This window comes from Triticum urartu, chromosome 1A (genome assembly GCF_056163025.1).
Source record: "Triticum urartu cultivar PI428250 chromosome 1A, HENAU_Tu73, whole genome shotgun sequence".
Classification (NCBI taxonomy): domain Eukaryota; kingdom Viridiplantae; phylum Streptophyta; class Magnoliopsida; order Poales; family Poaceae; genus Triticum; species Triticum urartu.
Genome location: NC_141873.1, coordinates 509,217,780 through 509,243,888, shown reverse-complemented (window position 1 = coordinate 509,243,888; position 26,109 = coordinate 509,217,780). Strand labels below are relative to the sequence as shown.

The 26,109-nt window shown below is 46.3% G+C and overlaps 1 protein-coding gene and 1 pseudogene across 1 annotated transcript; one reads left to right on the top strand and one right to left on the bottom strand.

The window, feature by feature from the left end:
- The first annotated feature begins 1,202 nt into the window (after nucleotides 1-1,202).
- On the top strand, nucleotides 1,203-2,400 carry LOC125536846 (uncharacterized; annotated as a pseudogene).
- A 1,096-nt stretch (nucleotides 2,401-3,496) lies between these two features.
- On the bottom strand, nucleotides 3,497-5,847 carry LOC125536836 (uncharacterized). The gene is made up of 5 exons (XM_048700117.2): nucleotides 5,421-5,847; nucleotides 5,208-5,303; nucleotides 5,024-5,072; nucleotides 4,768-4,905; nucleotides 3,497-3,894 (listed from the first exon to the last, which is right to left on the bottom strand). Exons 1-4 carry the CDS (start codon nucleotides 5,772-5,774, stop codon nucleotides 4,811-4,813), a joined length of 594 nt encoding a protein of 197 aa, XP_048556074.2. The 5' UTR covers nucleotides 5,775-5,847; the 3' UTR covers nucleotides 3,497-3,894; nucleotides 4,768-4,810.
- Nucleotides 5,848-26,109: the final 20,262 nt, after the last annotated feature.

The following is a 26,109-nucleotide window of genomic DNA, read 5'->3' as shown; positions in this document are numbered from 1 at the left end:
TAAGAGAAAAAAGAATTGGTCAATGTCCGTGCTGCGACAGGAAATTCGCCGTCCTCATTTTGTCCCTCACTCGAGGGACAGAGATCAGGTGACATGCACCTTTGCATGTCACCGTGTGCCTTGCGGCTCGAATTTAAATTTAAACATTACAAAAAAATCTGAAAAAATCATACATGTTTAGAGCACATATTAAAATAACTCTTCAAAAATTTAGATCAAAATTCGAAACATACATCGAGAAGGAAAAAAGAGAAACTCAGATGTGAATAATATACAGAGAACCATTTGCAACTATTCATGACATATTTCTCTTTTTTGTTTCTCGATGTATATTTCGAATTTTGATCTGAATTTTTGAGAGGTTATCTTAATATGGACTGTAAACATGTATGATTTTTTTTTAGATTTTTTTGCAATGTTCAAATTTAAATTCGGGCCGCAAGGCACACGGTAACATGCAAAGTGCATGTCACCTGATCTGTGTCCCACTCGAGGGGAAGGGAAGGGGATCCAGCTCGCCGCAGCACGCACCTCGAGCTCTTCCCCGCCGCTGCCGCCTTCTCCCCCGACGCAGGTGAGCGAAGCTGGACGCCGTCTCTCTCTCTCTCTTCATCTTTCTCTCCACGCATCTGCAGCTGGCCTACGCTCAGATTAACCAGAGGCGAACATGCGCACGTAGCTCGCCGCCGCCCCCGCCACCGCCGAGGGTAAACCCTTCTCGCCCTTCTCTCGTCTCGCTTCGCACCAGCGGGCACAAACGCACGCGAGGTTGTTCAGTTCAGCTACCTCGCTGAGGCAGACACACACACACACAGTTTTCAGGCGCATCCGTCTCTTTTCTTCTTTTCAACTGTAACAGATACGGCAACTGAGCTGAGCAACGAATGCCACAACTCTAATTTTGTACTAGAAGCTTCTCAGCACTTCAGCAGCCTCACTTTTACTGCAACACATGCATAGCCAACCTGCACACACACACACACACACTTGCCGTCAACTTTGCAGCAAGTTGTAGCCCACAATCACACAACTGCATGCATCCACATTGCACAAACAACTCTTTAACTACAATCAAGTGTAAGCTAACAGTTTGTACTTGCTTGTCTTCTTGATTCCAGCTGCTCCGAAGGAGATAGCCGCCGTGGGTGCACGAACTAAAGCTTGCCGCGACTTTTCAGCTGACCGGACTCCGGCAGACCACGATGCCGGGCAGAAGAGGCGCGACCCTGCTCGAGGATCTGCCGGAGGAGATCATGGACAAGATACTCAGCGGGTTGTCTTCCAAAGACGTCGGCCGCTGCCGCGCCGTCAGCGCGTCATGGCACAACACGACATCCACTCCCGCATTCGTGCTCGAGCACCGCCGCCGCCAGCCGTCGTTCCCCATCATCGATGGCCAGGGCCGGCCCGCCAGCCTCGTCGTCGTTCATGGCGCTAATGTCCATGTGCAGCTCTGGCCTTTCCTCCCGGGCTCCGAACATCGCTTGCAGAATAGCCTCAGAGCTTCCTCATCGTCTCTCGAGGTAACCAGCTCTACATCTGCAACCCGGTCATCCGCACGCGTGCTCTCCTACCGCAGCCTCAGCAGCAGTACAACACCATAGCCGGGTTCTACTGCCACCATTCAACTGGAGAATACAGGGTGCTCTGGGTCTCGCAGTCACATGACTCGTCCACATCCAGCTTATACGCCCTCACGGTGGGATCCGACAAGCCGAGGCACATCAGAGTCAGAATGCCGACAGCCTCATCGCCTTCTGCAGAACAGAAGCTACTCAACAAGCTGCGCTTTTCATCCGACTGTTCACCACCAGTCCACCACCGTGGCAGCCTGCACTGGTGCCATTGTAGTGGCAATGACATTATGGGAGGCGGCGGAGACATTATTATGTTCGACACAGAAGCAGAGTTATTCCGATGGATGCGCGGTCCCACCCAGCCATGTCAATGTAGGAAGTTGTTCGACATGGAGGGGACACTTGCTTTCTGGGGCGGCTCGACTCCCAGGTCCACTTCTATGGATGTCTGGGTGATGCAGGATTACGATGCTGAAATCTGGGCTTTCAAGTACCGGATCGACCTCTCAACCGTGGAGGCATCAAGGCAACTTTATTCAACTTCTTTTGCAAAGAGAAGGATAAGGTCACTTGATTCTACGGTGCGATTGTTGAACGATGTGGCTGTGCTAAACAAGTGTGAGCTGCAGGTCATGTTCAATAAGAAGCATGTGTTGCGCTGCGATGTTGATGGCAAGTTCCTAGGTGTTGTGAACATTGGGAAGAGTCACTATTGCATGTTGCTTACTCACCACCGCCTACAGGAGAGCATCGTTCCGATTCCAGGTCATGATATGATGCAAGAAAAGCCGAGGAGCCTCCGTTCTCCACAGGGCATGTCTGAATGGTCATGACTCCTGGCTTTCCTTTTGACCTTAGCTCTTCCTTACTTGTTATGATGTCTTGACCACAGGGCATGTCATTTTGGATGTGACCGTTTGGTGCTTGTTATGATGTCTTGATCAATGATCATCTTGTTAATGCTCTGAACTATGGATATCTTTGGCGAGGTTGAGATGCACAATTGGTCATGCTATGTTGTTGGAATGTTATTCTAGATCTCTTACATATGCCGTCTGTTTGATTCCAAATGTCCGGCATGCACATCTGTTCTTTGTGACAAAATGTTTTGCGTAGCTGTGCGTATTATCAGTGCTTCTATGATGTAAGAAATACTTGGTTCTTTAGCCATGTGTGTCGGGACTCGCGAGCACTGCTAGGGGGAGTTTTTTTTTCTGTTGTTATTTTTTGTGTGTAGAAAGAAACTTGTGCTCTCCTGTAGCAAGATACTAGATATGATGGTCCTCTGTTCATCTTTTCTCCTTTAGAGCGACAGGGCAGACCTGAAGCACATATTGGTCCAGTTTGTAGTCAATCTGTAAAAATAATTGTTCACCACCGGTAGCCAGCCAAGTCTTTCAGGCTTCCAGCCATGAAATTGTTAGTCATCTGTTCATACACTCGCTCTGTTTTCACACAAGTACGCGTTCAACTTTCACTCTCTCTACGAAGACTCAATGTTCCAGGATCGTACAATGGAAACATTTCAGTTCCCGCAAAAAAAAATTTGGAAACATTTCAGTATTGTTGACACTGACAACCATGGGCAGAATGAACACATCACAGATGCCACAGAAACGATGTCGGTGAACCATCAGCAGATTCTGATACCTAATTGAGGATACACCCAAGGAGGGAGGAAGCAAAACATGGCTCCCAATTCCAAAGGAGACCTTGCAAAAATGTCGGAAACATCCGGGGGAAATGGTCTCTATAAATTCCTATATCAACAGGTTAAATTCTGATAACTAGTCACTGGCCAGATACTTCAGTTCACAGCAAGCAAAGTTCTTGGTGAAGAGCACATGTACACAAGGAAGAAATAATGGAAGGAAACAAATAGAAAATGCTAACAACATGGACAGAAAAAACACAGAGAGTTTCCCAATATCCACTGAAATAGATTGACCACCTGACGACGAACTTGTGCAATGCAAGGTATAAACAATGTTTATAAGCACCATCCAGATAGACGGGGTTTCCCTTCTGAACACAAATACGGCATCATGAACTGTGTTTCAGATCTGCAATATTGTTATCCTTACAAGTTATAGTATCTATGATAATACCGATAGTGGTAACGCACACATGCAATGGCATGGAGCAGAAACAAGTCCCATATATTGCAGTGAACGTAAAGAGTTTTATCGTCGCTCGCAAAGAGACTAGCAAAAGGTATGATGTAAGTGTAACAGTTGTTGTTTACAAATATGCGAGTTTTCTGCTGCCACGAGTTCAGGAATTTAGCAGTCAGGTTGATCTGGAGAAGGGCATGTACCTGTTACAGAAAATACAGACAAGATTCAGCTAGTAAACATTACCACAAGCAAGAGTGATAACTGTGTAACCTGTAAAGAGACCTAAACAAGAAGATGGATGTCGGCATATAGAAAGTAGACATGAATAGCACATGACTTTTATACATACGGTCGAGTTTTGATAAAACAAAAGGGGAACAAAGCAATGATGCTAGTTGTTGAAGAAAGACTGTAAACAACACAAACACAGTGGAATCAGAGGAAGATTTCCTATCTCTATGTGTTATGTAGATAGCTTTTTTGTTTAGCCAATAGAATTCACATTACAGAATTTCTTGGAATACTGCAATTTTTATGTAATCACAGAATCGAGTACACACGCAGAGGGAGATATGGAAGAATTATATCTCTAGATAAGGTAGTTTATGTGAGGTGTGAAACAAACAGATTTTAAAAGTATGATTAACTCATACAAGTCGAATACATACTAAGATATGTGCATTTAGACCACAAATTTCTGGATATTAGTCTGGAACCCATGATGCTTCTAAATCCAACTGAAACAAGTGTCTGGAATATCAAAGCCAACATGTATGACATTGTTGATGCCCACGGATTAGAAATGCCCATTGTACACAGCCAAGACCTTGTTCTACACAAAAGCAGTACTAATCAACCAAGCAAGTAAAATCGTCTGAAAGGGTAGGATCATATAGGCTCTAGCGATCTCTTATCCGTTCTAGAGAACTGCATATGCCGTTTGGTAACCTGTAGCCAACAATTAATATCCCTTGTAAATACTACACCTGTCGATTTTCATGGACAAACACTCATGAAAATTTACTGAACATGACCAACTCATATGTCAATTTGGAAACTGGAGAAGTGATTACCAATTCAGAGACGTAGCAGAGACAGTCTGAACTGAACCGTATGCTAAGCTGTCGTAGCTGGGATGTTGTAGCGACTGCGCATGCCATCGATAGCTCTGGCCACCGACTTTGCCATCTCAGGGAAGGTCACCTTGGACACTGAGCAGTGCGAACCAAGTTAGTACTAAACGATGCACCACCACTGCCTTAGTGGCTTGAAAACTGAAGTAAAATTCAGAAGAAGAAGGTGGATATCTGTGCTCGCTCGCTGCAGTACCACGAGACGAAGACGACTGCACCTCCGTCACGAACTCCTTGTACGATGCCTGGAATTATCCACACGGAGGATCGCAATCTCAGGGTCCAATCCAAATCCGCACGAAATTCAGAATACACGGCAGCACGCACGGCCAACGGGGTCGATCAAACATGGAATCGAACGAGGAACGGCACGGGCGTACCTTCATCTCCTCGGCGCGCCCGGAGATCCTCTCGTCCATCTTCTTACGCTCCTTCTCCGCCTCCTCGGCCAGCTTGAGGCAGCTCTGCGTCTGCATCTGAACGGCGCACACGGAAGGAAGGCGATGGATCACGTCACGTCACACGATCGATGCGCTAAGGATGGCAAAAGGGCTGGGCCGGGACGGGATCAGAGAGAGAGAGAGGGAGGTCACCTTGATGCGCTTGGAGATTCGGGAGTGGGAGGCCTCGAGGTCGCGGGCGGAGTCGCCGTGGAGCGCGTCGAGGCGGCGCTTGAGCGAGTCGAGGCTCGAGGCGGCGCGGCCCCTCAGGTCGGCGACGGTGGACACGGAGGCCGGCGTGGATGCGGCGAACGGGGAGAGGGGGGACCTGGCCTTGGGCGTCGCCGGCGAGGAGGGCGAGAGGAGGCCGCGGCCGACCGCGACGGGAGACCCGCCGCTGCGGGACGGCGACGTGGCGCTGGAGAGGGAGTCGGGGCTGGCCTTCGCCTTGGGCTTGGCCCTCGCCCTCGGCTTGGGCTTGGGGGCCGCTGCGGGCGCCTTCCTCATGGCTGCCTCTGCGTCCGCTTGGGTGGAGAAAGAAGAATGGTCTGCTTGAGATTTTGAATTTTGAACGCCAAGTAGTTCGTCCGGGGGAGGAAAGCTTTATAGACGTGTCAGAGCATCTCTTCTAGCAGGAGCGCTATCCCGCAGCCGGCCCATCTATTTTTTGCGGGCGGGATAACGTATCCGGCCGTTTTCGGCCCAGATCAAGTCCGCTAAATTTACGTCGGCACGTAAACATTTTAAGAGTCGGCAGAATGCATTAATGAGACTATATTGGTGTTTAATACCAAAGGTAAAAAATCCTAGGATGCTCACTCAGTTTCGGCCCATCTCTTTATGTAATGTGTTATACAAAATTGCCTCCAAAGTAATTTCTAATAGGCTGAAGCTAGTTCCGCCAGAGATATATAATATTAGATGAGCAATCTGCGTTTGTTCCCGGCAGACTCATCACAGATAACATTATTGCAGCATATGAATGCCTTCATTTTGTGAAGAGGAACAAGGCAAAAAGAAACCGTTTTTGTGCATTGAAGTTGGACATGATGAAAGCATATGATAGGTTGGCACTGGTAGAAAAAGGGCCCGTTGTCCCGATTCGTAAGGGCCTTTTGTCCCGGTTCCTGAACCGGGACTAAAGGGTCGGTACTAATGCCCTGTCCCTTTAGTCCCGGTTCAATCCAGAACCGGGACTGATGGGCCTCCACGTGGCCTGTGCGGGAGCCCAGGCAGGAGACCCTTTGGTCCCGGTTGGTGGCACCAACCGGGACCAATAGGCATCCACGCGTCAGCATTTTTGTGGCTGGGGTTTTTGTTTTTTTTTGAAAGGGGGGGGGGTTGGGGGTTTTGGGGGGTTAATTTAGGTGTTTCATATATTGTGTTAGCTAGCTATAATTAATAGTGTGAAGTGTCCTCTCTTATGTCCGTGCTTGGTCGACGCTACGTACTATACATACGTATAGAAAGGACTAGACACGCTAGCTAGCTAGTAAGCAAACGAAGGAAACAGAAGATCGTCATGAACATATATGCATACAGAGAGAAGTGATATCGATCACCTCTCCTTCTCCGAGAGATTGGTCGAACAACAAGTACTCGTATATCTATCCGACAGTACCGGCTACATATATACAATAATTATCTCTTACAAATATAATCATACGGACTCATAGTCCACATAGTATTCTCCGTCTTCAGCGATCATGTGGTCAAGAAAGAATGCCGCCAATTCCTCTTGAATTGCTCGCATGCGAGCTGGTGCTAGGAGTTCATCCCGCTTCCGAAACATCTAATTTGAAGAAGGGGGTCAATACATATATATATGAATGAATGAAACTCAACACAAATGATGGTAATAAAATAAAATTGTGAATGTTGTTATTTACGTACTTCATATTGTTCGTCAGTGTAGCCCCGCTCACAGGTCGTGTGGCGGATGGACTCGCAAACATAGTATCCACAGAAATCATTCCCTTATTCCTGCCACAACCACTTTACAAGAAATAGAGGTCAATCAAACTGATAAGCAAGAATGCCAAATGGTATTGATGAAACTAGCGCTTGAAATCACTAGTAGATGCGCGGAACATGCTACTATAGTACTTACTTTCGGGTGTCTAAATTGCAACTCCTTCGGCAGTCTCGGAGCTTTTCTGGTGAATTTTCTTCAAACCCTGCCGGACAAAGAAAACAATTACTTGATATATCAGGAAATGAACAAAGTTGCTGATATGGTGGATAATGATCGATTTAACTTACTTCTCGAGCATTTGAGTCATGTCTGCATAGTCCTGGGGATCTTTTCGTCTTGAGTCTAAGACGGTTACTAGTCCCTGCTCAAGCTTAATCTCTAGGAGAATATAGTGGTAACTGCACACGCATGCATAACTCATCAATTACATTACTATAACCTTGACTAATATATAAGGGAAACCGAATACGCACAAGACAGTAACACTCACTTGAAGTTGTAAGGAAAGAGTATTATATCTTTGTTTTCATTTATTACCAACGATCGTAGCAAGTTGGCCTCGGTATCTGCGGCATGAAATTTAACCTGAGTTGCATCTATGAGATATGTGTTAATGAACCCAATATCACCGACTTGTCTTTTCTTCAATTTGGCGATCTTCAATCTGCTTAATATATTAAGGATGATTATAAATACATGCAATGAAAGAGCTGAGCTATATAGAGAGACTTAATGACAGAAGTAGTACTACTTACAGACAGTAGCAGGCGACCGTTGTTTTATCGAGGGCCAATTGATTGAAAAACTGAAAGAACTCCTCGAATGGAACATGCAACCGTTCAATTCCAACGAGGTCATGCTCCTTTTTAACTTTCACATACAAAGTACTCCTCCCCCCAGAGTCTCTGCAGATTTTCAAGTACCAATCATGCAATCTTCGCATCATCGTTGATAGAGATCTTTCATCTTTGATGAGAGGCTTCCCGTACTCGTATCTTTGTATCTGCACCTCCATGAAATCATAATGTACATCGTCGGGCAGGTAATCGCCAAGATTGCTATAACCGGGCACCATCCTCGGATCATTAGCGACGTTGTCGCTAGGCACCTTGAGCGGGGGACACGATTGCTTCGCTTGTTCGCCGAGCTGGGCAATTTGTTTCCCAGCTCGTCGTTCTTTCAGCCTTTGATCACTGACAGTACTTCCCGACCGCTCCGCTTCGGCAAATTCCTTTCCAATAATGCGCTCATAGTTTCCTTTCGGCGGAGACTTGGGTGGTTTTGTCAGGGCAGCCAGAGTGCGCTTCGCTTTCACCGGATCTACCTTCTGCTCCGGAGGTGGATGTTTCTTTGCTTTCACCCCTTCAAAGTAGTTCCTCACTTCTTCTCGTGCGATCTCGGCGTTCTCCTCCGGGGTCCTCTCGTATGGTAACTTCTCTGGAGTCTTCAGAGAAGGACCAAATCTGTATTTCCTCCCGCCTCTGGCTGTACTGCTAGACGCCGGCAGAGCAGACGGAGTGGTTGTCTTCTTTACTTGCTTACGAGGCGGAGAAGAAGGACTACGACGCGTCAGAGCAGCCGGAGCGGCGACAGGTCTCTTCCGCCCTTGCTGACGAGGCAGAGAAGGAGGAGGCTGGCTGCTCGGGCGCGTCGGCGCAGGCGGAGAAGGAGGCGTAGTGCCGCCACGCGCTGGAGAAGGAGCCGGTCGAGTGCCCTGATCGTCACTCGCCGGAGGAGGAGGAGGTGGAGGAGGCGGAGTGCCCTGACTCGCCGAAGGAGGAGGCGGTGGAGGAGGCGGAGTGCCCTGACTTGCCAGAGGAGGAGGAGGAGGCGGAGGCGTCCAGTTCGGAAGGTTGATGAGCTCCTTCCGCCATAGGCATGGAGTCTTCAGAGCAGACCCCAGCCTAGTCTCCCCTTCACCGGTAGGGTGGTCAAACTGGAGGTCCTCAAATCCCTCTGTTATTTCATCCACCATCACCCTAGCATATCCTTCTGGAATCGGCCGGCAGTGAAAAGTTGCGCCGGGTTCAGTAGGATAAACAGAGCCAACAGCCGCCTTGACCTTCAGATTCATCCATTGCATCATAAGGTGGCAATTTTGAGACTCCGTGGTAGCATCCATGGGATAGCTGGCAGGAGCCGTCAAGGCATGCTCCGGCTGAAGCAGCTCGGTGGAAGCCACGCTGCTTCTCCGCTGAGATGGCGGGGTAGCTTCGGGGGAAGCTTCTGCAGTACGTTTGCTGCGATTTGCTTCTCGTTCCTCTATCGCTTGTACCCTTGCTTGCAGCGCCTGCATTTGGGTCTGCTGCACTTTTTTCCTCCTCTCATGGGATTTGTAACCGCCTGCGTCCGGAAACCCAACCTTCAACGGAATGGAGTCTGGCGTGCCTCGTGTCCGTCCAGGGTGCTCAGGATTCCCGAGGGCCATTGTGAGCTCGTCGTTCTCTGTGTTTGGAAAGAACGTCCCTTGCTGCGCTGCTTCGATATACTGCTGAAGCTTCTTGACTGGTATGTCCATTTGATCGTTCGTCCAAATGCACTTCCCTGTTACAGGGTCCAAGGTTCCGCCAGCCCCGAAGAACCAAGTCCGGCAACGGTCTGGCCAGTTAATTGTCTCTAGTTCGATCCCTTTATCAACCAGATCATTCTTAGTCTTGTTGGGGAACGTAGCAGAAATTCAAAATTTTCTACGCATCACCAAGATCAATCTATGGAGTAATCTAGCAACGAGGGGAAGGCGAGTGCATCTACATACCCTTGTAGATCGCTAAGCGGAAGCGTTCAAGTGAACAGGGTTGATGGAGTCGTACTCGTTGTGATCCAAATCACCGATGATCCTAGTGCCGAACGGACGGCACCTCCGTGTTCAACACACGTACAGCCCGGTGACGTCTCCTACGCCTTGATCCAGCAAGGGGAGAAGGAGAGGTTGGGGAAGACTCCATCCAGCAGCAGCACGTCGGCGTGGTGGTGGTGGAGGAGCGTGGTACTCCAGCAGGGCTTCGCCAAGCACCGCAAGAGATGAGGAGGGAGAAAGGTAGGGCTGCGCCAGGGAAGAGGTCAAAACTCATATGTTGGCAGCCCCAAAGACCTCAACTATATATAGGGGAGAGGGAGGGGGCTGTGCCCCCTCTAGGGTTCCCACCCCAAGGGGTGCGACAGCCCCAAAGCCCATCTGGGCGGCGGCCAAGGGGGGGAAGAGGGGGAGACTTGCCCCCCAAGTAAGGTGGAGGCGCCCCCTCCCTAAACCCTAGGCGCCTTGGGCCCTTGTGGGGGGCGCACCAGCCCATCTGGGGCTGGTCCCCTCCCACACTTGGCCCATGCTGCCCTCTGGGGCCGGTGGCCCCACTTGGTGGACCCCCGGGACCCTCCCGGTGGTCCCGGTACATTACCGATAGCAACCGAAACCTTTCCGGTGACCAAAACAGGACTTCCCATATATAAATCTTTACCTCTGGACCATTCCGGAACTCCTCGTGATGTCCGGGATCTCATCCGGGAATCCGAACAAAATTCGGTAACCACGTATATCTATTCCCTATAACCCTAGCGTCATCGAACCTTAAGTGTGTAGACCCTACGGGTTCGGGAAACATGCAGACATGACCGAGATAACTCTCCGGTCAATAACCAACAGCGGGATCTGGATACCCATGTTGGCTCCCACATTTTCCACGATGATCTCATCGGATGAACCACGATGTCGCGGATCCAATCAATCCCGTATACAATTCCCTTTGTCTAGCGGTACGATACTTGCCCGAGATTCGATCGTCGGTATCCCGATACCTTGTTCAATCTCGTTACCGGCAAGTCTATTTACTCGTTCCGTAACACATCATCCCGTGATCAACTCCTTGATCACATTGTGCACATTATGATGATGTCCTACCGAGTGGGCCCAGAGATACCTCTCCGTTTACACGGAGTGACAAATCCCAGTCTCGATTCGTGCCAACCCAACAGACACTTTCGGAGATACCTGTAGTGTACCTTTATAGCCACCTAGTTACGTTGTGACGTTTGGCACACCCAAAGCACTCCTACGGTATCCGGGAGTTGCACAATCTCATGGTCTAAGGAAATGATACTTGACATTAGAAAAGCTTTAGCATACGAACTACATGATCTTGTGCTAGGCTTAGGATTAGGTCTTGTCCATCACATCATTCTCCTAATGATGTGATCCCGTTATCAATGACATCCAATGTCCATGGTCAGGAAACCGTAACCATCTATTGATCAACGAGCTAGTCAACTAGAGGCTTACTAGGGACATGGTGTTGTCTATGTATCCACACATGTATCTGAGTTTCCTATCAATACAATTCTAGCATGGATAATAAACGATTATCATGAACAAGGAAATATAATAATAACCAATTTATTATTGCCTCTAGGGCATATTTCCAACAGTCTCCCACTTGCACTAGAGTCAATAATCCAGTTCACATGGATATATGATTAACACTCAAGGTCACATCCCCATGTGACTAACACCCAAGAGTTCTAGGTTTGATCATGTTATGCTTGTGAGAGAGGTTTCAATCAACAGGTCTGCAGCATTCAGATCCGTATGTACTTCGCAAATTTCTATGTCATCTTGTAGATGCAACTACTACGCTACATTTGGAGCCATTTCAAATAACTGTTCTACTTGGAGCTTTTCTAAATTGTTGCTCCATTATACGTATCCGGTATCTCTACTTAGAGCTATCCGGATAGGTGTTAAGCTTGCATCGACGTAACTCTTTACGTCGAACTCTTTATCACCTCCATAACCGAGAAACATATCCTTATTCCTCTAAGGATAATTTAGACCGCTATCTGGTGATCTACTCCTAGATCACCTTTGTACCCTCTTGCCAAATATGTGGCAAGGCACACATCAGGTGTGGTACTCAGCATGGCATACCGTATGGAGCCTATGACAAAAGCATAGGGGACGACCTTCGTCCTTCCTCTTTCTTCTGCCGTGGTCGAGCTTTAAGTCTTAACTTCATACCTTACAACTCAGGCAAGAACTCCTTCTTTGACTGATCCATCTTGAACACCTTCAAGACCATGTCAAGGTATGTGCTCATTTGAAAGTACCATTAAGCGTTTTGATCTATCCTTATAGATCTTGTTGCTCAATGTTCAAATAGCTTAATCCAGGCTTTCCATTGAAAAACACTTTCCAAATAACCCTATATGCTTTCCAGAAATTCTACGTCATTTCTGATCAACAACATATACTCATTAGAAATTCTATAGTGCTCCCAGTCACTTCTTTGGAAATACAAGTTTCTCATAAACTTTGTATACACCCAAAAACTTTGATCATCTCATCAAAGCATACATTCCAACTCCGAGATGCTTACTCCAGTCCTTAGAAGGATTGCTGGAGCTTTGCATACTTGTTAGCATCTTTCAGGATTGACAAAACCTTCCGATTGTATCACATACAACCTTTCCTCAAGAAAATCGTCGAGGAAACAATGTTTTGACATCCTATCTGCAAGATTTCATAAATAATGCAGTAATCGCTAATATAATTCCAACAGACTCTTAGCATCGCTACGAGTGAGAAAGTCTCATCGTAGTCAACTCCTTGAACTTGTCGGAAAACATCTTAACGACAAGTCGAGCTTTCTTAATGGTGATACTTACCATCATTGTCCGTCTTCCTTTTAAAATCCATATGTACCTAACAGCCTTACGACCATCAAGTAGTTCTTCCAAAGTCTACACTTTGTTTTCATATATGGATCCTCTCTCGGATTATATGGCCTCGAGCCATTTTGGAATCCAGGCCCACCATCACTTCTCCATAGCTCGTAGGTTCATTGTTGTCTAGCAACATGACTTCCAAGACATGATTATGTACCATTCTAAAGTAGTACGCATCCTTGTCATCCCACGAGGTTTGGTAGTGACTTGATCTAAAGTTTCATGATCACTATCATAAGCTTCCACTTCAATTGGTGTAGGTGCCGCAGGAACAACTCCCTGTGCCCTGCCACACACTAGTTGAAGAGACGGTTCAATAACCTTATCAAGTCTCCACCACCCTCCCACTCAATTCTTTCGAGAGAAACTTTTCCTCGGGAAAGGACCCGATTCTAGAAACAATCCCTTATTGCTTTCGGATCTGAGACAGGAGGTACACCCAACTGTTTTGGGTGTCCTATGAAGATGCATTTATCCGCTTTGGGTTCGAGCTTGTCAGCCTGGAACTTTTCACATAAGCGTCGCAGCCCCAAACCTTTTAACAAATGACAGCTTAGGTTTCTCTAAACCATAGTTCATACGGTGTCATCTCATCGGAATTACGTGGTGCCCCTATTTAAAGTGAATGTGGTTGTCTCTAATGCCTAACCCATAAACTATCGTGGTAATTTGATAAGAGACATCATGGTATGCATCATATCCAATAGGGTGCAGTTATGATGTTCGGACACACCATCACACTATGGTGTTCCAGGCTGTATTAGTTGTGAAAAAATTTCCACAATGTCTTAACTCTGTGCCAAACTCGTAATTCAGATATTCATCTCTATGATCATATCATAGATATTTTATCCTCTTGTCACGACGATCTTCAACTTCACCCTGAAATTACTTGAACCTTTCAATAATTTAGACTTGTGATTCATCAAGTAAATATACTCAACATCTACTCAAATCATCTGTGAAGTAAGAACATAACGATATCCACTACACGCCTCAGCACTCATTGGACTGCACACATCAAAATGTATTACTTCCAACAAGTTGCTTTCTAGTTCCATTTTACTGAAAACAAGGCTTTCAGTCATCTTGCCCATGTGGTATGATTTGCATGTCTCAAGTGATTCAAAATCAAGTGAGTCCAAACGGTCCATTTGCATGGAGTTTCTTCATGCATATACACCAATAGACATGGTTCGCATGTCTCAAACTTTTCAAAAACGAGTGAGCCCAAAGATCCATCAACATGGAGCTTCTTCATGCGTTTTATACTGATATGACTTACGTGGCAGTGCCACAAGTAGGTGGTACTATCATTACTATCTTATATCTTTTGGCATGAACATGTGTATCACTACGATCGAGATTCAATAAACCATCCATTTTAGGTGCAAGACCATTGAAGGTATTATTCAAATAAACAGAGTAACCATTCTCCTTAAATGAATAACCGTATTGCGATAGACATAATCCAATCATGTCTATGCTCAACGCAAACACCAATCTCGATGGTAGAGGGAGCGTGCGATGCTTGATCACATCAAGCTTGGGAAAAACTTCCAACACATATCGCCAGCTTCACCTTTAGCTAGTCTCCGTTTACTCCGCAGCCTTTTATTTCGAGTTTACTAACACTTAGCAACCGAACCGGTATCTAATACCATGGTGCTACTAGGAGTACTAGTAAAGTACACATTAACACAATGTATATCCAATATACTTGTATCGACCTTGCCAGCCTTCTCATCTACCAAGTATCTAGGGTAATTCTGCTCCAGTGGCTGTTCCCCTTATTACAGAAGCACTTAGTCTCGGGTTTGGGTTCAACCTTGGGTTTCTTCACTAGAGCAGCAGCTGATTTGCCGTTTCATGAAGTATCCCTTCTTGCCCTTGCCCTTCTGGAAACTAGTGGTTTCACCAACCATCAACAATTGATGCTCCTTCTTGATTTCTACTTTTTTGGTGTCAAACATCGCGAATAGCTCAAGGATCATCATATATGTCCCTGATATATTATAGTTCATCACGAAGCTCTAGCAGCTTGGTGGTAATGACTTCGGAGAAACATCACTATCTCATCTAGAAGATCAACTCCCACTCGATTCAAATGATTGTTGTACTCAGACAATCTGAGCACAAGCTCAACAATTGAGCTTTTCTCCCTTAGTTTACAGGCTAATAAAATCGTCGGAGGTCTTATACCTCTTGACGTGGGCACGAGCCTGAAATCCCAATTTTAGCCCTTGAAACATCTCATATGTTTCGCGACGTTTCAAAACGTCTTTGGTGCCTCAACTTTAAACCGTTTAACTGAACTATCACGTAGTTATCAAAATGTGTATGTAAGATGTTCGCAACATCCACAGGCGACGTTCGAGGTTCAGCACACTGAGCGGTTCATTAAGGACACAAGCCTTCTATGAAGCAATGAGGACAATCCTCAGTTTACGGACCTAGTCCGCATAATTGCTACTATCAACTTTCAACTAAATTTTCTCCAGGAATATATCTAAATAGTAGAACTGAAGCGCGAGCCTCGACATAATTTGCGAAGACCTTTTGACTATGTTCAGGATAATTAAGTTCATCTCATGAACTCCCACTCAGATAGACATCCCTCTAGTCATCTAAGTGATTACATGATCCGAGTCAACTAGGCCGTGTCCGATCATCACGTGAGACGGACTAGTCAACATCGGTGAACATCTTCATGTTGATCGTATCTTCTATACGACTCATGTTCGACCTTTCGGTCTTCTGTGTTCCGAGGCCATGTCTATACATGCTAGGCTCTTCAAGTCAACCTAAGTGTTTGCATGTGTAAATCTGTCTTACGCCCGTTGTATGTGAACGTTGGAATCTATCACACCCGATCATCACGTGGTGCTTCGAAACAACAAACTGTCGCAATGGTGCACAGTTAGGGGGAACACTTTCTTGAAATCATTATGAGGGATCATCTTATTTACTACCGTCGTTTTAAGTAAACAAGATGCAAAAACATGATAAACATCACATGCAATCAAATAATAGTGACATGATATGGCCAATATCATATAGCTCCTTTGATCTCCATCTTGGGGCTCCATGATCATCTTGTCACTGGCATGACACCATGATCTCCATCATCGTGTCTCCATGAAGTTGCTCGCCAACTATTACTTCTACTACTATGGCTAACACGTTTAGCAATAAAGTAAAGTAATTTATATGGCGTTTCTCAATGACACGCAGGTCATACAAAAAATAAAGACAACTCCTATGGCTCCTGCCGGTTGTCATACTCATCGACATGCAAGTCGTGATTCCTATTACAAGAACATGATCTCATACATCACATATATATCATTCATCACATCCTTTGGCCATATCACATCACAAGGCATATGCTGCAAAAACAAGTTAGACGTCCTCTAATTGTTGTTGCAAGTTTTTACGTGGCTGCTATAGGTTTCTAGCAAGAACGTTTCTTACCTACGCCAAAACCACAACATGATATGCCAATTTCTATTTACCCTTCATAAGGACCCTTTTCATCGAATCCGATTCGACTAAAGTGGGAGAGACAGACACCCGCCAGCCACCTTATGCAACTAGTGCATGTCAGTCGGTGGAACCGGTCTCACGTAAGCGTACGTGTAAGGTTGGTCCGGGCCGCTTCATCCCACGATGCCGCCGAATCAAGATAAGACTAGTAACGGCAAGATAATTGACAATATCGACGCCCACAACTACTTTGTGTTCTACTCGTGCATAGTAACTACGCATAGACCTAGCTCATGATGCCACTGTTGGGGAACGTAGCAGAAATTCAAAATTTTCTACGCATCACGAAGATCAATCTATGGAGTAATCTAGCAACGAGGGGAAGGAGAGTGCATCTACATACCCTTGTAGATCGCTAAGCGGAAGCATTCAAGTGAACGGGGTTGATGGAGTCGTACTCGTCGTGATCCACATCACCGATGATCCTAGTGCCGAACGGACGACACCTCCGTGTTCAATACACGTACAGCCCGGTGACATCTCCTACGCCTTGATCCAGCAAGGGGAGAAGGAGAGGTTGGGGAAGACTCCATCCAGCAGCAGCACGACGGCGTGGTGGTGGTGGAGGAGCGTGGTACTCCAGCAGGGCTTCGCCAAGCACCGCAAGAGACGAGGAGGGAGAAAGGTAGGGCTGCGCCAGGGAAGAGGTCAAAACTCATATGTTGGTAGCCCCAAAGACCTCAACTATATATAGGGGAGAGGGAGGGGGCTGCGCCCCCTCTAGGGTTCCCACCCCAAGGGGTGCGGCAGCCCCAAAGTCCATCTGGGCGGCGGCCAAGGAGGGGAAGAGGGGGAGACTTGCCCCCCAAGTAAGGTGGAGGCGCCCCCTCCCTAAACCCTAGGCGCCTTGGGCCCTTGTGGGGGGGGCGCACCAGCCCATCTGGGGCTGGTCCCCTCCCACACTTGGCCCATGCTGCCCTCTGGGGCCGGTGGCCCCACTTGGTGGACCCCCGGGACCCTCCCGGTGGTCCCAGTACATTACCGATAGCAACCGAAACCTTTCCGGTGACCAAAACAGGACTTCCCATATATAAATCTTTACCTCTGGACCATTCTGGAACTCCTCGTGATGTCCGGGATCTCATCCGGGAATCCGAACAACATTCGGTAACCACGTATATCTATTCCCTATAACCCTAGCGTCATCGAACCTTAAGTGTGTAGACCCTACGGGTTCGGGAAACATGCAGACATGACCGAGATAACTCTCCGGTCAATAACCAACAGCGGGATCTGGATACCCATGTTGGCTCCCACATGTTCCACGATGATCTCATCGGATGAACCACGATGTCGCGGATCCAATCAATCCTGTATACAATTCCCTTTGTCTAGCGGTACGATACTTGCCCGAGATTCGATCGTCGGTATCCCGATACCTTGTTCAATCTCGTTACTGGCAAGTCTCTTTACTCGTTCCGTAACACATCATCCCGTGATCAACTCCTTGATCACATTGTGCACATTATGATGATGTCCTACCGAATGGGCCCAGAGATACCTCTCCGTTTACACGGAGTGACAAATCCCAGTCTCGATTCGTGCCAACCCAACAGACACTTTCGGAGATACCTGTAGTGTACCTTTATAGCCACCCAGTTACGTTGTGACGTTTGGCACACCCAAAGCACTCCTACGGTATCCGGGAGTTGCACAATCTCATGGTCTAAGGAAATGATACTTGACATTAGAAAAGCTTTAGCATACGAACTACATGATCTTGTGCTAGGCTTAGGATTGGGTCTTTTCCATCACATCATTCTCCTAATGATGTGATCCCGTTATCAACGACATCCAATGTCCATGGTCAGGAAACCGTAACCATCTATTGATCAACGAGCTAGTCAACTAGAGGCTTACTAGGGACATGGTGTTGTCTATGTATCCACACATGTATCTGAGTTTCCTATCAATACAATTCTAGCATGGATAATAAATGATTATCCTGAACAAGGAAATATAATAATAACCAATTTATTATTGCCTCTAGGGCATATTTCCAACAAGTCTTGGCCCACTTAGGCCGGGCTACGAGGTAGCCACCTGACCCCATGCGATGGTGATGCTTCTTCTTCGCAGCATTTTGCTTGTTTGTCGCCGACATCTTCTTACTCTTTTCCGATGTCTTGTGGGCCACAAATGCAGGCTAGTGATCTCTGATCTTCTCATATCTGCCCTTGAATTCTGGTGTCTCATTATTTTCGACAAACTTATTCAGATCTTTCTTCCACCTCCTGAATAGTTCTGCCATCCTCTTAAGAGCAAAAGACTTGATTAATCACTCTTTAACTGGCTTCTCTAGATTATCCTCTGGCGGTAGGGTGAAATTTGACTTCAGCTCAGTCCAAAGATCATTTTTCTGCATATCATTAACATAAGACACCTCAGGGTCTTCTGTAGCCGGCTTAAACTATTGCTGGATGCTGATCGGGATCTTGTCCCTAACCAAAACCCCGCACTGAGCAACAAATGCGCTCTTTGTCCGGAGGGGTTCAATCGGTTGGCCGTCGGGCGCGATTGCTATGATCTCAAACTTTTCATCCGAGCTCAACTTTTTCTTCGGGCCTCGTCTCTTTACCGAAGTTGTGCTCGATCCGGAGGGCTAGAAAAAAGAATAAAGACTTAATTAATATGTGTACATACCAAAACAATGAATGCATCAATTAGCTAGTCAGCAGAAGCTTAACTAATATATATACCTGGCCGGACTCGGTTCGGTCACCGGAGACGTCATCACGGTCTCCTTCTTGCACCGGCATTGGGTCACCGGAGCCGTCCTCATGGTCTCCTTCTTGCACCGGCATTAGGTCACTGGAGCCATCATAATCATAGCCAGCTGCTTCCAGACCATCGGTGTCGTTGAGAAACAACGAGCAGACGGCATCACTTCCTCGTGCGACTATGTCCCCCAACAACTCTTCTTGTACTTCGTCTCGGGCGGTGTCCATAGTTTCTACAAATATTGACAACATGGCAATTATTATTCAAACATGACAGATGGATATATTAGTGGCAAACGTAGAACTAATATTAATTAGTGGCCTCGACGCTGCTTCTCTAGGGTTTGGGGTGGCCTCGACAACGCTTCAAGGATAAAAAAAGAAGAGGAAGAAGAAAAAAAGAGGATAAGAAAGAATAGAGGAGTAAGAACTCCTCTATTCTTTCTTCTCCTCTCTTTTTTCTTCTTCCTCTTTTTTTTATCGGGAACGAGGGTCGTCGAGGGTCAGGGTCGCCGAGCGGTAGAGGAAACCCTAAATAGCAAGTATCGTGGGTGTGAGATACATGTGGCCGTCGGTGTCGGACACTACATCCACGTCCCACAAGTGACGTGGGCGTCGAAGCCCGCGCCACTTGTGGGACGTGGATGTAGTGTCCGACACCGACGGCCACATGTATCTCACCCCGATGATACTTTCTATTTAGGGTTTCCTCTACCGCTCGGCGACCCTGACCCTCGACGACCCTCGTTTCCGATAAAATAAATAGGAAGAAGAAGAAAAAAAGAGAAGAAGAGAAGAAGAAGAAAAAAAATAGGAGAAAAAAAAGAGGGTCGTCGAGGGTCAGGGTCGCCGAACGGTAGAGGAAACCCTAAATAGCAAGTATCGTGGGTGTGAGATACATGTGGCCGTCGGTGTCGGACACTACATCCACGTCCCACAAGTGACGTGGGCGTCGAAGCCCGCGCCACTTGTGGGACGTGGATGTAGTGTCCGACACCGACGGTACATGTATCTCACACCGATGATATTTTCTATTTAGGGTTTCTCCTCTACCGCTCGGCGACCCTCGACGACCCTCGTTCCCGATAAAAAAAAGAGGAAGAAGAAGAAAAAAAAAGAGGAGAAGAAAGAATAGAGGAGATCTTCTCCTCTATTCTTTCTTCTCCTCCTTTTTTTCTTATTCCTCCTCTTTTTTTATCCTCTTCTTCCTCTCATGTTCGACGACCCTCGACCCCTCGGCGACCCTAGACCCCTCGAACCCTCAATGACCCTGGAACCCTTGACCCCTAGACGACCCTGGAACCCTCGACCCTCGATCCCTCGACCCTATAGAACCCTCGAACCCTCAACCCTCTATTTTGCAACGATAGGGAGGGGGTGCTCCCGTGGTCTAAAATCCGTCTATGCACGATAGAAAATTCTGAAAAAAATACATCTATTATCCCTCAACGTCCCGCCTGATCATGAACAAAAAAAATCTGTGAATTAAAAAACATCATGTTCTATGAACAAAAAAACATTATATTTCATCCACATTCGTGCATACATCATATATGGGATCATCTATGAAAAAACATCATATTCTACAAAAAAATCATTACATATATATATAAAACAAGCATCTATCTTTTGCATATATACATGAACATATATATACACAGAGAACATATATACGTACAATCATATACTCACACATATACATATAATCTGAAAAAACACCATATATACATGAAAAAACAGATCGGGGGGGGGGGGGGGGGCGGCGCCGGCCTGGCAGGGCAGTGGCGGCTGGGCGGCGCGCGGCGCGAGCGCAAGGCAGGGGCGGTGGCGCGCGGCGCGAGCGCAGGGCAGGGCAGGGGCGGCGGCGCGGCGGCCGCGCAGGACAGGGGCGCAGGGGCGCGGGACGGGAGGGGCTGTGCTCAAAGGGGCGGCGGCGACGGCGAAGGCGATCAGCCTGACGGCATCGGTGGCGATGGTGACGAGGAGGAGCAGGGGCGTCGGGCGGCGACGACGACGAGGAGGAGCAGGGGGCGTCGGGGGAGAAGTGGGTGATTTGGTCTAAAACTGCTAAGTGCTGTATATATAGCAAGAGCATTGGTCCCGGTTCGTGAAACCAACCGGGACTAATGCCACCTTTAGTCCCGGTTGGTGCCACCAACCGAGACCAAAGGCCTTGTGCGGCTGCTGCGTCGAAAGTTTAGTCCCACCTTGCTAGTTGAGAGGGGTGCGCAGTGGTTTATAAGCCCCACTGCCGCACCCCTCTCGAGCTCCTTTCCATTGCAGGCTTACGGGCCTAATTGTCACTGCTATGCCCGTGGGCCTACTGGGCCTCCTACGGGCCTGAATCCTGGCCCTTGGATGGGTTTCTAGTCGTATTCGGGCCGTGGGGGCCCAGTAGGTGGCATTTTTTTGTTTTTTTGTTGCTTTATTTATTTTCTTTTGTTTTTTGCTTTATTTTTTAATTCTTTATGCTTTTAGTTTTAGAAAAATTATAAACTTTTTGTTAATGCCATTAGTTTTCAAATTTGAAAACACTTTTTTTGTTTTCTTTGTTGCTTTATTTATTTTATTTTGTTTCTACTTACAACAAAATACTTATTGTTGCTATTTTTTCCAGTTTTTTTGTTTTGTTTTCTGCATTATTTATTTTCTTTTGTTTTTTGCTTTATTTTTTTTATTCTTTTTGCTTTTAGTTTTAGAAAAATTATAAACTTTCTGTTAGTGCCATTAGTTTTCAAAGAAAACACTTTCTAGTATTTTTGTTTTCTTTGTTGCTTTATTTATTTTATTTTGTGATTAACTTTACTATAAAAATAGTTTTTTCCTGTTTTTTATTTGTTTTTTGCATTAATTATTTTCTTTTATTTTTTGCTTTAATTTTTAATTCTGTTTGCTTTTAGGTTAGCAAAATTATAAACTTTCTGTTAGTGCCATTAGTTTTAGAAAAATTATAAACTTTCTATTAGTGCCATTAGTTTTCAAATTTGAATAGTTAAAATTTGAATTCTTTGAAATTTTTTTGAATCACAAGTTTGTGATTAACTTACTAAAAAAATGAGAATAGATGCGCTTATAGAGAAAATTCAACCTAAATTCTTAGTAAATTTCTATGAATTTTAGAGAAATTCACTATGAATTTAGGTTAAACTTTTCTTTATTAGGGCATCTATTTTCACTTTGAGAGGAGCTCAACAAGGCAGAGAGGGAAGGGCTTATAAACCGGTGTGAGGCCCCTTCGGTTGGCGAGGTGGGACTAAACTCTGCCCGCAACGAGGACCAACCCTTTAGTCCCGGTTTGTGGCACAAACCGGGACTAATGGTCATGGGCCAGGGGCGAGGAGCAAAATTATAAACTTTCTGTTAGTGCCATTAGTTTTAGAAAGTTGAAAGTTGAAAGTTGGCATGGGCCAGGGACTAATGGTCATGGTATTACGAGGGCCGAACCATAAGACATGAAAGCATTTCAAATGAACTCTGAAAAAGTTGAAAGTTGGCATGGTATCATAATTTCACCCACATAGCATGTGCATGTACAAAACGAACAATGGTAGCATGTTTGTGTGTTACAAAGTTGGCATGGTATCATCATAATAGTTGCGGGAGAAAGTCTTCACTTTTTCTTTGCTTGTGTCATTTGCTTATTGCGCCGTAACCATGGATAATCTTCATTGTTTATCAGGATGCTTGGGTTAGCCTTGACATTGAAGGGAGGAATTTCATGAAACTTTTCATAATCTTCAGACATGTCTGTCTTGCCGTCCACTCCCAGGATGTCCCTTTTTCCTGAAAGAACTATGTGGCGCTTTGGCTCATCGTATGATGTATTCGCTTCCTTATCTTTTCTTTTTCTCGGTTTGGTAGACATGTCCTTCACATAGATAACCTATGCCACATCATTGGCTAGGACGAACGGTTCGTCAGTGTACCCAAGATTTTTCAGATCCACTGTTGTCATTCCGTACTATGGGTCTACCTGTACCCCGCCGCCTAACAAATTGACCCATTTGCACTTAAACAAAGGGACCTTAAAATCAGGTCCGTAGTCAAGTTCCCATATGTCCACTATGTAACCATAATATGTGTCCTTTCCGCTCTCGGTTGCTGCATCAAAGCGGACACCGCTGTTTTGGTTGGTGCTCTTTTGATCTTGGGCGATCGTGTAAAATGTATTCCCATTTATCTCGTATCCTTTGTAAGTCAATATAGTCAAAGATGGTCCCCTGGACAACAAGTACAACTCATCACAAACAGTGTTGTCACCTCTGAGATGTGTTTCCAACCAACTGCTGAAAGTCCTGATGTGTTCACATGTAATCCAGTCGTCGCATTGCTCCGGGTGTTTGGAGCGCAGACTGTTCTTGTGTTCATCGACATATGGGGTCACCAAGGTAGAGTTCTGTAGAACTGTGTAGTGTGCTTGAGACCAAGAATATTCGTCCCTGCATATTATTGAGTCTCTTCCAAGAGTGCCTTTTCCAGTCAGTCTCCCCTCATACCGCGATTTAGGGAGACCTATCTTCTTAAGGCCAGGAATGAAGTCAACACAAAACCCGATAACATCCTCTATTTGATGGCCCATGGAGATGCTTCCTTCTGGCCTAGCGCAGTTACAGACATATTTCTTTAGGACTCCCATGAACCTCTCAAAGGGGAACATATTGTGTAGAAATACGGGCCCCAGGATGACAATCTCGTCGACTAGATGAACTAGGACGTGCGTCATGATATTGAAGAAGGATGGTGGGAACACCAGCTCGAAACTGACAAGACATTGCGCCACATCACTCCTTAGCCTTGGTACGATTTCTGGATCGATCACCTTCTGAGAGATTGCACTGGGGAATGCACATAGCTTCACAATGGCTAATTAGACGTTTTCCGGTAGAAGCCCCCTCAATGCAACCGGAAGCAGTTGCGTCATAATCACGTGGAAGTCATGAGACTTTAGGTTCTGAAACTTTTTCTCTGGCATATTTATTATTCCCTTTATATTCGACGAGAAGCCAGTTGTGACCTTCATACTGAGCAGGCATTCAAAGAAGATTTCTTTCTCTTCTTTCGTAAGAGCGTAGCTGGCAGGACCTTTATACTGCTTCGGAGGCATGCCGTCTTTTTCGTGCAAATGTTGTAGGTCCTCCCGTGCCTCAGGTGTATCTTTTGTCTTCCCATACACGCCCAAGAAGCCTAGCAGGTTCACGCAAAGGTTCTTCGTCACATGCATCACGTCGATTGAGGAGCGGACCTCTAGGTCTTTCCAGTAGGGTAGGTCCCAAAATATAGATTTCTTCTTCCACATGGGTGCGTGTCCCTCAGCGTCATTCGGAACAGCTAGTCCACCGGGACCCTTTCCAAAGATTACGTAGTGTAAATCATTGACCATAGCAAGTACGTGATCACCGGTACGCATGGCGGGCTTCTTCCGGTGATCTGCCTCGCCTTTGAAATGTTTGCCTTTCTTTCGACATTGATGGTTGGTCGGAAGAAATCGACGATGTCCCAGGTACACATTCTTCCTGCATTTGTCCAGGTATATACTTTCAGTGTCATCTAAACAGTGCGTGCATGTGTGGTATCCTTTGTTTGTCTGTCCTGAAAGGTTACTGAGAGCGGGCCAATCGTTGATGGTCACGAACAGCAACGCCTTAAGGTTAAATTCCTCCTGTCTGTGCTCATCCCACGTACATACACCGTTTCCATTCCATAGCTGTAAAAGTTCTTCAACTAATGGCCTTAGGTACACATCAATTTCGTTGCCGGGTTGCTTAGGGTCTTGGATGAGAACTGGCATCATAATGAACTTCCGCTTCATGCACATCCAAGGAGGAAGGTTATACATACATAGAGTCACGGGCCAGGTGCTGTGATTGCTGCTCTGCTCCCCGAAAGGATTAATGCCATCCGCGCTTAAAGCAAACCATACATTCCTTGGGTCCTTTGCAAACTCATCCCAGTACTTTCTCCCGATTTTTCTCCACTGCGACCCGTCAGCGGGTGCTCTCAACTTCCCATCTTTCTTTCGGTTCTCACTGTGCCATCGCATCAACTTGGCATGCTCTTCGTTTCTGAACAGACGTTTCAACGTGGTATTATAGGAGCATACCACATCACCTTCGCAGGAACCCTCTTCCTGGGGGGCTCGCCGTCAACATCATCAGGGTCATCTCGTCTGATCTTATACCGCAATGCACTGCATACCGGGCATGCGTTCAGATCCTTGTATGCACCGCGGTAGAGGATGCAGTCATTAGGGCATGCATGTATCTTCTCCACCTCCAATCCTAGAGGGCATACGACCTTCTTTGCTGCGTATGTATTGTCGGGCAATTCGTTATCCTTTGGAAGCTTCTTCTTCAATATTTTCAGTAGCTTCTCAAATCCTTTGTCAGCCACAGCATTCTCTGCCTTCCACTGCAGCAATTCCAGTACGGTACCGAGCTTTGTGTTGCCATCTTCGCAATTGGGGTATAACCCTTTTTTGTGATCCTCTAACATGCGATCAAACTTCAGCTTCTCCTTTTGACTTTCGCATTGCGTCCTTGCATCGACAATGACCCGGCAGAGATCATCATCATCGGGCACATCGTCTGGTTCCTCTTGATCTTTAGCAGCTTCACCCGTTGCAGCATCATTGGGCACATCGTCTGGTTCCTCTTGATCTTCACCAGCTCCCCCCGTTGCAGCATCACCGTATTCAGGGGGCACATAGTTGTCATCGTACTCTTCTTCTTCGCTGTCTTCCATCATAACCCCTATTTCTCCGTGCCTCGTCCAAACATTATAGTGTGGCATGAAACCCTTATAAAGCAGGTGGGAGTGAAGGATTTTCCGGTTAGAGTAAGACCTCGTATTCCCACATTCAGTGCATGGACAACACATAAAACCATTCTGC